General features: G+C 38.4%; 1 protein-coding gene and 1 non-coding gene across 2 annotated transcripts in view; one reads left to right on the top strand and one right to left on the bottom strand.

Moving 5' to 3' along the window:
• The window catches only part of Dgkk (diacylglycerol kinase kappa), a 164710-nt gene that overhangs the window by 46585 nt on the left and 105151 nt on the right, over positions 1 to 12974 (bottom strand). Inside the window, exons 9-12 of the mRNA XM_004646290.1 lie at positions 9989 to 10172; positions 9200 to 9308; positions 8127 to 8266; positions 7218 to 7299 (exon numbers count right to left, since the gene is read on the bottom strand). Of these exons, the coding sequence (XP_004646347.1) occupies positions 7218 to 7299; positions 8127 to 8266; positions 9200 to 9308; positions 9989 to 10172 (515 nt within the window). The remainder of the gene's footprint in view (positions 1 to 7217; positions 7300 to 8126; positions 8267 to 9199; positions 9309 to 9988; positions 10173 to 12974) is intronic.
• LOC111814070 lies at positions 10686 to 10792 on the top strand. The gene has a single exon (XR_002819147.1). It is a non-coding gene; the product is annotated as a U6 spliceosomal RNA (small nuclear RNA).

Here is a 12974-nt window from a genome sequence, read left to right as displayed (position 1 = left end):
AGAAGAATATATGCAGTGTATTATTTGTTGAAACTGTACTTCCGATTTGATTTGAAACTGTCTCATTGCTATCTGTTTATCAATAAAACTTTGAAAAATTAAAAAATAAAAAAAAGAAAAGAAAAGCCAGCATGTTACTGGAACAAAAACAGATGTGTAGAGCAGTAAAACAGAACTGAGGATGCAGAAACCACCTCATTAACCTTCAGCTATATAATTTTTTTTTTTACAAAGGAGCCAAAAACATATACTGGAAAAGATAACTTTTCAAACAAATGGTACTGGGCAAACTGGTTATCTATACACAAAAGGATGGATTTAAACCTATTTCTCGGGGCTGGAGAGATGGCTCAGTGGTCTAAAGCACCTACTTGGAACAAGCTTGGCAAAGCACAGGGACCACGGTTTAATCCCCCAAAACCACATGCCAGCCTGCCCCGCCCCCTGGTGGGCTGAGCTGGCCACACCCCCCCCCACACACTAAAATAAAAAAAATAAACCTATTTCTCTCATCCTGTTCTGAAATCAAACCAATATGCATAGGAAACCTAGATATAAAAGCAAGAATACTGAATCTGCTGGAAGATAATATAAGTAAGGACTATATGAACAGAATCCCAAGTATAGAAGCAACAACACCAAAAGTCAACAAATGACGTATTAAATTCAAAACCTTCACAGCAAAGGAAACAACAAATAGAGGAGAGGATGAACCACAGAATGGGAAAAATTTTGTCACATAGTTCTCACACAGAGGACTAATATCTGGAATATATAAAGAACTCATAATATTAGCCCCCTACAACAAAAGCCCTGATGGAAAAACTGAGCTATTTTTGGCATGACTGAATAGAGGAGTCACATCAGAGAGACTCAGAAAAAATCAACTAAAAACACAGGTAACTGGAAAAGGGGAAGCATATTTATCTAAATGCAAAAAATCACTTTGAGAGAAGAAACTTATAGATTAAATAAAGTATATGCATGGGGGCTCAAAAGAGGCAAGACAGTTCAACATGACTACCTGCAGGGCCTCAGCCTGCGCCAAGCACAGTAATTGCCATTCTGAGAAGTTCCCAAATAGCTGATGGGATAGTATTTGGTGGGTGCAGTACAGTAAAGCTACACAGATATTCTTGGGGTATGTAGTTCTCACTTCACTGTCCTTTCTCCAAACAGAGGACATTGCAGCCTGGCAGCATTTTTCACTGGCACACACCAGGGGTGAGTGAACATGAGCTGCTCCTTCCCCCAGTCTGTCCCTTCATCCTCAGACTCTCATCAGCTGAATAAGCAACTTCTGTCTGTGTTAGTCTTTAATATTGGACCCCTGGTACACTTGAGTCACCACTGGACACTTGCAGTTTATCTCAATCAAACTGAGACATTCATCTGCCATACAGAGCTAACACTGGTACAGTCTGAGCCTCTACCCAGCACTCCAGGCTCCCTTGAACCTACACTGAACTCTCACTGTCTTGCTCTAATCCTAGACCCACCAGAGTCTCTGTCTGACATCAAACACTATGTCCCAGGCAACTTGGGTTTATGTGGAGTGTTCCAAGTACACTGGGCATAGCAGAGTCTCCACCTTAGCGGAGTGAGTGACTGTGGTGTGGTGCCCAAGTGGCACAGAGCAGAAGCTGGTGGGCATATCATTGCATGAAAGGGCTGGGTGTTTGCACCTTGGTTGCAGAACTCTCCGATGGTTGCTTCACACTGCCAAATTTCCAGAATGGACTAAGGAAGGACAATCATGGGTGACTGCCAGCAGTTGGAGAGCAGGGGCTAGGTGATCACATCTCTATTTTTAACCTGAGCTACAAAGGGCTGGAAGCTCACATTATGCCTTGTTTTCCTTGTTAGAAGACCTCTATACCCAGTACTGTTCTGGGGTCAGACTTCAGTCTCAGACTTCAAATGTGAACACACACTACCTGAACCTCTGCTCCTTAATAACAGCCTGAGGAAAGGAGCTATGTGTCCAAAATAATTGAAAATTTGCTTCTACTAGTCTTTGATTGTACTATTTTTTTCACTTTTATTGCACTTTTAAATTTTTATTATTTAATTTGTTTCATACTCTTTGCTGTTTTACTCCTTTATATTTTCCCCCATACTTTTATACCATTATTTTACTGTTCTCTTTTAGGAGACAGTCTGTGCATCTGTGATTTGCCTGCTTTTCTTTTTTTCCCTATCAATGTACTTTATAAAGGGTAAGGAAATTCTCTGCAGTTTATTTACATCACTCCTACTTTTACCCATGTCTCTTCACCTGACCTCTTTCTTGTGCATTTTATTCATTCTTAATTTTACTTTTTTCTCAACCTTTTCAATTGTTTCCCTTGAACTTTCTCTCCAATATTTACATTAGTCATAGAATATTTCACCATCCCCATTTATCACTACCAATGTTGTACACAGTTTTCCCATCTATAACATTTTAAATGCATAATAATATATCTTGGACATCCCTAGGACCCTTTGTCCTCTTCCTTTCCATATCACAATGAAGAATATTTTAACATGTTTTTCTATTTCTCTTCTCTTACCCTCTACCACTATGCAATCCTCCAAGCCCCTGGGCTTTAGAAAACTGATTCTACTAAATTGCTATTGAATATTGTTTTTTTTTCCCAGTAGGGGAGATGCATTCATCACTTTTAGTGAACATTAATGCTGGGGCAAGACTTGGATTATTATAATGTTTAAATTATACCTGTGAATTTCTTCTCTATACTAAAGGTAGACCCAAGACAGGGTTTTATTGTATTTTATTTTTCAACTATTCCAGATAGATTTCATTGCAAAGAGCAGCATGTTACTATGGTAGTTGAATTGATTCCATAGGAATACCTATGACTCGGTGGACAATTTAATGTCAGTGAATGTCTGCCGAATGCACCAATCACACCCAGGGAGAGGGACAGCAGGAGTTCCTAATTCAAGAACTCAGACTGGATTAGACTCTGCAAGAATGCCTGAAATCTGGCAAAAGGAGGTCTTGGGTCTAAGCTAACTTTAGTATTGCAGTAGAAGGATCCAAGGTATTATGGGATGTGAGCACCCAGACTCTGGAAAAAAAGCTATTTAGGAATCACATATGCAATGTCTCATTATAATATCTAATTTATGTTCCAATTGGAAATCTTATTGCTTTAAAAATTTTTTTTGCTTTAAATTTTTGTATGTTTCTTCATTTGTTTAGCAATTAATGTTATGTTTTGTTCTTTTATGCTTTCATGTGTTGATTATGTTGATATTCTTCTACATTTGTTCATTAGGACTGACTTAACAGGTGTCTAGGTTCTCTCCCATGCCTCAGCTATTTATTGAGTTTTGCCTCCTCAAACCCAGGAGACAATACTATGAACATATTCCTTTATTTTTTTCCCAGACAAACACCTCCTCCCAATTTCCTAAATCCAATATATTTAGTTCTCTCAAGTCACTCCTGTCCTCACTAATACAATTCCTAATACTCCCTAAGTTTTTGTCTCCTCTGTATCTTACCTGTCATACTGTCCTCCCCATAAGCTGGTTATCATAACAATATTAAAACTTTCCTTAACCATGAAGTGAACCACTTTATCTCATATCTCACTCTTGCCCCCACAAAAATATACTCTGAAGCCCCTCATACTATACCTTCAACTCACCTAAAAGTACTTGAATTAAATCAGAACCCACATCAAACTTTTCTTCTCATCTACCAATATTCCTCCCTTCAAATCTCCCCCTTAGTGTCTAACACTACTCATTCAACCAAATCCCATTCTCCCCACTCTACCTCACCTGCCATACTGCACAGCAACCACAAATAATAAATTGTTGTAGTGTGAATAGAGAACAGACAAAGGGGGTATTTTTAAGAATTATCACATAAAAGTACTAAAATATTGTCTCTGTGGATACTGTAATAAATAGGAGCATTTCTTCTGGCAAAATATAGGGACATAGATGGAAACAGTAATTAAGAGAAGGAGTAACTACTAGCACTGGACATACAAAGCTGAAGATTATTTATAAGGAGACAATATCCTACTAAATAATCTCAATGCAAGCCACAATTTCCTCTCATGTCTATAGTCGTCACCTGTAAAACCCACCAACCTCCAAAAGGAGATTTCCTAACCCCCTCAACTTTGGTAGAGTAAGGGGCCAAAAAGGGAAAAGAAAAATATCAGATGGCAGAAATCTATGAAATGTTCTTAGAAAGGATGAAGAAAATAGATTAATTTAAAGAGGAAATAACATAAAATCTTCACAGCAATTACACTCACAATGCTGTGGTGAATTTAAAGTATGCCCATAGCAAAAAATACATACATACATACATATATCTTTTTCCAATACTTCAAAGAACCAAAAACTGGAATCTCATTTTTTTTTGTATTTTAGGGAAGGGTCTATAGGGTGTTCAGGGTCTCACTACTAGATCAGACTCATAGTGATTCTCCTGTTTACAGCTTCTCAAGTGCTGGGATTACAGGCACGCACCACTATGCCCAGTCTCAATTGCCCACTCAGTGTGCCCCGGGGGCAGGGCTGGCACTGCAGGTGCTTTAATCTGCTGAGCTCTTTGGCCGACCCTAAGGGATCTCATTTTTTTGACAAGTTTATGCACATGAAAAGAAATCACTAACAGAGTAAAAACAAAACCCACAAAAAGAGAAAAAAATTAGCTGACTGTTCCTCAGACAAAGAAATTCTATCTACAACATATAAAAATATTTTTAAAAATCAGGCCCCAAAAATTCAGAGACCCAGTTGAAATCTGGGTATCTGAGATGACCATACACTTCTCAGATGAAGAAATACAAATGGCAAATAAATACATGAAAAAATGTTCAACATCATTGGCTATTTGAGAGATGCAAATTGTAACAACGCTGAGATTCCATCTCACCCCAGAAAGAATGGCTATCATTGAGAAATAAACCAGGGGCCAGGGAGATGGCTCAGTAGAATAAGCACTTGCCTGGCAAGTGCAAGGGCCTGTGTTCAATCCCTGGTTCTGTGGTAGGGGGGAGGAGAAAAAAGAAAAGAAAAGAAATCAACCAACAACAAATGCTGTAGGGAAAAAGGAACACTTCTCCACTGTTGGTGGGAATGTAGACTGGTGCAACCACTTTAAAAATCAATGTGCAGATTTCTTAAAAGAATAGGATTAGAGATATCACTTGACCTAGCTATTTCCCTTCTGAGTATCTTCCCAGAAGAATTACAAACATTATATCACAACAATATTTGTGCATCCATGTTTATAGCAGTGCAATTTGTCATAGGTATATCTTGGAAACAACCCAATTGCCCATAAACTGAAGAATGGATAAAAAGAAGTGGTATTTTATGCAGTTATAATGAAGGATAAACTTGAGCAATTTGTAGGGAAATGGATCCAATTTGGTCTCCACTTGTAAGTGAAATAAATTAGGTTTGCTGTACAAAAGTCATGTTTTCTCTCTAGTATAAGAAACTGAAAGAGCAAATAAGACCCAATATGGATAATAGATACTGTGAATTGGGAAGAAACTGCTAAAAAGGAAAAAGAAATGAATTGGGGAAAGGTAAAAGGAAGAAAGGGAAAAGATGTGTGTGTGTGTATATAATTTACTTATTTATACTACTTTGTTATTAATTTTATTGAGAAACAAATAGCAATGACACAGTTTCAAAACAGTTTAGTAGGACAGTTTCAACAATTAATACATTGCATATTGTTGTCTTCATAGTAGTTATTCATAGTACAAGATGCAGACAGGATATCCTGTCCAAATACTATTAGTACAAATCTTTCTTCTCATTGAATTAATAAAGTAGCTGTATATCTATCCTATTTTGTATATACAGATACAAAATGGTTGTTCATTTGTATGCTCTTTTATTGTTTAGTTTTGTCAGCGATGGGTATTCCATTGCCATTTAAATACTGTAGATATGTGAATTCAGCAAAATAATCCAATATAGTCTAGTCCATAATAGTAGTGGGTTATCCATAGGACTGGCAATGTCAGAAGTTGTTGACTTGAGCCTTTTACAGCTCAGCATATTAATATGGCTTTACTTTTTATACATCATATTTATGCTTTTCTGCTGGATGGTTAAGACCAAGAGAAAGCAAGACCCATTTAACAAGAAATTTAACTTTTGTATCTGCTAAGGTCAGTGAAATCCCCTCAGGATTTAGCCTGAAACCCTGTACCACAATTTGTAGATCCTTTGTCAGTGTCAGCCATGTGGATGAGTCATGCCCATTGCTTGACCAAGTTGCTCTCTGTGAAAGCCTGAGAGAATGTTTTCTCTCCAGGTGACTCTCCTTAGGTGTATTATACATTGTCAATCACTTTCCTCTGTGGCCCCATAATCTCCTTGATCAGAAAATTTGGGATATCACTGAGTTACAGGATGTTATAGTACAGGTTCTCTTATGTCTTGAGTCCTCAGTGACCTTGAAAGGCTAGGGCCAAAATGTTAGCTGTCCTTGCAGCCCTTCTTTACTCTAATTTTTGGTCTGCAAACTTGTTGTTAACCCTCCAGAAGAGAAGCTTAAGGATATTATTACCCTATAATGTAGACAGTTGAGCTTAACCTCACTATCTGTCTGAATATCAAACATCTTAGACATAACATGGAGCAGGTGATTTCCATCAAGTATTGATGATTTAAGCTTTAAAATCCTATAGAATGTGATGGAAAAAATAAAAAATAAAAAATAGGAATAAGCAATTACATATTTTTACACAGAAATTTAGAAATCTAACCATATATAGCATTGAGGCTGGACAGTCCTATGACATTTTTTTCTTGTATCTTGTTTTCATTTATTACCCTTTTTTAAATACAAACGTTTACTTGAGAGACAGTATAGCAGTAATTGATATGACATTAGAAGCAGTACACATTTAGAAGAACAGAATTACAGGCATTCCAAGCATGGCCCTAGTATTACACATTGGTATAAGATAGTTATACTGCTAATTACTGTTAGTTCATTGAAAAGAAAGTTTTATGCTTCTATTTTTTGATCAATTGTTCATGTTTATATCTCATAATATGAGCAACTACTTGAAGTTAGCAATCTACAATGTTCTAACCATTGCTACTCTCCTCTCAAAATCTTGTTTTGAAATTTTATAACATTGTTTTGATTGGATGTTTTTCTTTCATTTAGTTTTAAAAAGATGTTCAAATTATAGCCAGAAAATATTTACCTCAAATCTTGGTGTGTCCATTTTAATCTGTCCTGTTAGCAATGGAATTTGTTTTGGAGTCTCACGGATCATCACACTCCATCTGAAATGAGGTGTAAGACAGGTGTATTGGGACCAGGTGGATTAGAGGGGTTATTAACACAATCTCTGGACACCTGATTTCAAGGTATACTATGAGAAGAAGCTCCACTTTGAGACTTCTCTAGGTTTCCCATGGTTGCCAGAAAGCAGTGCTTCTCACCCAAAGATAATGTCAAGGTCACTTGGGATACTTCTGTAAAATACATATGTCAGGGCCCTGCCCAAGATTTATCTTGATGGGTATTCAAGGATCAAATAGTCAGTCATAGAAAATCTTCTTCTTTTCCCTTTAGGAGATAGAATGACAGTACTGTCTGTTCTGTAGAGCATGGATAATCTAAGGCAGTTAGGGCTGAACTTCATCCTTTTTTTCTGTCTTTTAGGGAAGGGTCTACAGAATGTTCAGGGTCTCACTACTACATCAGATGCATAGTGATTCTCCTGTTTACAGCCTTCCAAGTGCTGGGATTACAGGCGCACACCACCATACCCAGTCTCTGAACTTCATCCTTGTTAAAAATTTCTTGAGACTCTGATGACATCATGTATCAAAAAAATCTTTTGACACAGGTAAATGACTATGCAATTTGAAAGAAGCTCACAGAAGTCCTGACATTTATCCATGGGGCTTTTGATCTAGGATCTTTTAGGTTTGAAGAAGAACTTTAGTGATATTTGAAGGTGACAAATTCTTTAAAGAGACTATGCCCTCAAACTGCTCTGGACTGAAACTAGAAAGGAAATTGGACCCTAATTGAGATGATGTAACTGGGAGTAACTTGTATGGGACTGAAGAAGGCAAATGAATTTGGCCTTTTGGTTACTTACCTGTCTAGAATTCTCATGCTCGCCTGTTCCACTCTGTTGAGGATGTCCAGTGGTGATTTGCTTTTGTTCCAGTATGCACCCCAACCCAAGACACGGGCCAGATCATTGCCAGTTCCAAGTGGGATGATTGCCAACTGACACTGTAAGAGTAAAAGGAGGCACCTATTCCAGACAGTCCTTCTACCAAGCTTTACCCATGAAAGAACCTGAAAGGTGCTCTTTCAGAAAAAATTATGGTCATTAGGCCAGTTGTAAGGGACTTCAGATTCTAGGAAGTGTAAATAGGAGGATATTTGAGGTGGAGTAAAATTTTCACTAAGGAGTTGAACTCCACTCTTAGCAATACAAAGTTTACTTAGCAAAGTTGTTAGAACATGCCAAAAGTTATAGCCACGTTTATAAAAGAGAAGTGTAGCTATAAGTTTCTACTTAAGATGGGGCTAGTAGTTGTAGTACTCAGAAAAAAAGCGACAGGAGTTAGAAGAACAATGTGAGCTACAGATGGGAAATAGGAAGAGGAAAGACTCTGCCATTCTTGAGACTCAGTGAGAAATATAGTAACTTCAGTAGGAGATTGGATGCTATATTCTGTTTATGGCATCTTAAAAAACTGCTTACATTCTTCTCCTTCAGCTCTTTGCCTTTGTTTTGTTTTTGTTTCTTTGAGATAGGGTCTCACTATGCAGTTCATGATGACTGTGGTTCTCTCTATGCAGTTCAGGATGAACTACATAGCTGAGGCTGGCCTTGAACTCATGACAATTCTCCTGCCTCAGCCTCCTAAGTGCTGGGATCACAGGCATGCACCACCACACCCAGTCTAGCTCTTCACTTTGAACCCTGGAGAATGGGAACTACTCATTCTTTCAATCAACTTCATTTCTTCTTCTTACAGATAAATGATGAGAAAATGGTCTGGGTAAGCAGGTTTAGATTTGTCAGGTTAGCCATCAAAACCATGGGAAGCATATTTTCTAAATAGGGAGAGTGAAGACTTGGGACTTCATGGAACAAACAGTGCCACACAATTATTCCTTCTATCAAGGTCTAAATTGAGCAGACCAGGGACTTACCCTTTCATGTAATCCAAATTCATCAATCAGAGACAGGACCCAGCTCACACTGCCATCTCCACCACAAACCAGAATACGAAAGCGAGCAAAGTTCTTAAACATGCACAGCCTGAAGGGAAGAAAAAGCAACAACTGTTGCTTAAACAGCTGGATTATACAACTCCTATAAAACTGCAGGAGCCAAAGACAGCTAATTTATCACTCTGATAACAGGCTACCTATCTGTTCTTAGTTTCTATCTTTATTGTACCTAGAACCACAGGCAATTTTCCACTGGTGATGTCCAAGGTCAGGACTTGTCTTAACTCACCCTCTTTCGTGCTTAACCTTACTCTAGAAACCATAAAAATCCCCAAATGCATTTTCTAGGGCCAAAGAAGAGTGTCTTGCATTTTTATGTCCAGTGGCTGACAGGAACCACAACTGAGCAGCCAGATGGTTCCCCTTTAAAATAGGCTTATAGTAGTGAAGGAATTTCCAGGAAACAGAATAACTGACAGTTATAGTATTCTTCCTCTGAGTTCAGAGCATATGATTTTACCTCTTCCAACTGGAAAAGTAGGGTACATTGAGGGTAGGTTATAAGGTAAGGGATTTCTGGAGGAAGGTTAAAGTCTTCCAACCAGGCAAAACAAATGCTCTGGAGTTAGGTGTCTGTATACTGGCTTGAGGAATAGATCTTTCCTACCTACATACAAGGATTGATTTCAGAAGCCATTCCTAGTTAAGAATGTATGCAGGGAGGAGTTACCTCCATATGCCAAATTATATCTCTTACACTATGCTTACCCTGCTTCAGGTCCACCCTTTGAAAGGTCAAACACTTGAGATGGGTTAAGGTATTGCTTGAATTTTCGGAGGAAGATGATCCCTTGATGGTCGCCACTTTTGGAGTTGATGAAGATGAGTAAGGGGCATGAACAGGCAGATGACCAGTCAAGATTCCAGAAGTCTGAAGAGACTACCAATTGGCCTGTTATACACACAGCATGAGAAAGAAGAAAAGGAGGAGAAGAAAGAGGAGAAATAGAAGAGGACAGGGTCATTGAGATGCAAATGAAATATGAGCTAGCATCACATTTTGCAAGAACTGTTTTGAATATTGGACCCAGTCATCTGCAATTGAGGGGCAGAAGGAAAGTCATGATATTACTCAGAGGGGCTTAAAAATCTTTTGCCAGCTGATTCTAGGCAAACAATACTTTGTGAGCAACTATTACATACCAAATATCATGTTTGAAGCTAGTTATAGATTAGCTGTAAAGTCAAGCTGAGGTCATACACACACACACACACACACACACACACACACACACACACACGAGTATGTTGGAATACAAAGAAAAAAAGAAATTGGTGATATAAGTAATTATAAGTAAAACTCAGTGGGAAAATAAAGAGGAAGACTGAGAGTCCAGGAAAAGAGGAACATCCAAATTAGTCTCCTCTTTGCCTGGGCTAGTTTAGTTTTCACAGTGAGAAGAAAGTGCTCGCTTCGGCAGCACATATACTAAAATTGGAATGATACAGAGAAGATTAGCATGGGCTCTGTGCAAGGATGACACACAAATTCATGAAGCATTCCATATTAAAAAAAGAAGAAGACACCAGGTCAGGAGAGTCAGCAAAGAAGCAAGGTAAAAGCTGTCAATATTGCATTGTGGGGCAAAGCAAAGAGTTTTAACATTTCTTTAATATTATAGTAGAGCAATTCTTGTTAGTATAGTTTCCAGGGGGAAACAAGATTATAGGGAAATTTCTGAATAAGAGAGGCTTCTACAAATCCCAAAGCTAATGTTATCAATGAAGAAGTGGGTTATAACAGCCTCAATAGCCATAAATTTGCCAGCTCAGGCTGAGTCTTAAAGCCTGTTGGCAGGAAAACAGCCTGTGATGAAGGTCCCTTAGGAGAGAGATGTTAGACAAATAGCAAGGCTCCAAACCTCTGAGCTCATGGCTTGCCATGGATGTGTCAATAAAAATAAATGCAGCACACAAAAGCCCTGTGGCTCACTCCTGTGTGGGATGGATAGGTTAAGATGTCCCATTTTTTTTTGTAACATGGGTGAAATGAAGCCTGAATATTTGACCTGGAAAAATCTGAGACAGTTTTCCTCTATGTGCCAATTCCCACTCCCTGGCCCAGGAAGACTGAAGAAATATAGCTTAGAAGTAATTACTTCCTTGATCAAAGAACTACCTATAAAAAACCGACAAAAAACCCCAAACACTACCTATATCACCATTTTTTAACAAAAGGTAATATATTGATACAGTGGTAGTTCCAACATACTCATTTACTCATTCAACAAATATGTATTGAGGGCATTCTCTGTGCCTGTCAGGTACATATATATGTCTGTATGTGTGCATTACTGGGCACTGAACCCAGGGATGCACTGACTATATCCCCAGCCATTTTTATTTTTAGACAGAATCTTACAAAGTTTCCCAGGCTGTCCTTAAACTTATGACCTTCTTTCCTGAATATCTGGGATTATAGGCATGCTCCCTTATGCCTAGCTGTGGCTGTCCTTGATTATGTTCTGAGAATACAGTGGTTAGACAAAATAGAAACAGTATCACTTCTGTAAACTCATGTTTTAGTAAAGGAAGACAGACCACAATAAATACTTCTAATGTGTGTAAGGAACAATAAATCTAGGAAATGGGAAGGGGATTGTTATTTAGATAAGTCTTCAAGGATCTGTCTCTGGAAAGACGACATGCAAGGTGAGATTTATGAAGTGAAAGAGTGATCAATGCAGAGCTCTGGGGGAAAGGTTTTTGGGCAAGGAGTACTAGGACCCTGAGAAGGGACAGTAGGGTGTTTGAGGACCCCAGCCTCTTTACTAGCATGGCTGTTGTAAAGTGAATCATGGGGAGAGTGGCAGAAGATGAGGTCAGATAAAATGACACCAAACTGAGGCTACTCAGTGAATCATTAGAGTCAGGCTATAAGATGTATAAGGTAGTATATTTTTATGTTCTCGCTCCCCACTCAACCAAAAGAATGCGAAGTGAGTTACAGGGCTGTAGGGGTTTGAGAATATTAGAGAAAGAATAACAGCAATATTTTCTTTTCTAAATAGTATGTGTGCATTTTTTTTAAAAAAAATCATTGCGCTATGTGACTATATGAACCAGCCAAGAATTAAATTAAGAAATAGAAAAAAGTGACTTATGCTAATATTGTTTTCTAAGCTAAATGGCCATGAAAGTATAGATCAAATAATTTTAAAATTCATTTGAGAGCTTGAAGCATGGGCTGCCTTCTGTGGTATGCTTCTACAAGAAAATGCAGCTGCATCATATAGGTTGGTTTACTAACCTAGAGCTTCTCTGGTGTTCTTCTCTCCATATGTATTGTAGTAGCATGTTTCTATGATTAATAAAATAACCCAGTGTAGGAACGGAAACTTCTCATAAAGAGAAAATTCTGCAGTTAAGGCAACTTGAACCTCAGTGTCAAAGCTCATTTTGTCACAGATGATAAGATACAGGAAGCAGTGCCAGCAGGAAGCCGGTTTCAGGAGAATATAGGGACAGCCTTATTTGCCATTTCCCCCAGAGGGAATAAACATTTAAATACGAGAAAATCTACACTGGTCAAAAGAATCTTGGGGATGGGTGGCTAAACAGGTATCACTGTCAGCTGGAATGCAGTAGTTTCTTGAGTTCATAAAAAAGTAACCAACCGGGACCGGGGAGACTGCTCAGTGGAATAAGCGCTTCCCTGGCAAGCGCAAGGGCCTGAGTTCAATCCCCGGTTCTG

The sequence above is a fragment of the Octodon degus genome, unplaced genomic scaffold (assembly GCF_000260255.1).
Source record: "Octodon degus isolate 3935 unplaced genomic scaffold, OctDeg1.0 scaffold00263, whole genome shotgun sequence".
NCBI classification, from domain to species: domain Eukaryota; kingdom Metazoa; phylum Chordata; class Mammalia; order Rodentia; family Octodontidae; genus Octodon; species Octodon degus.
This window is presented reverse-complemented; position numbering and strand designations above follow the sequence as displayed.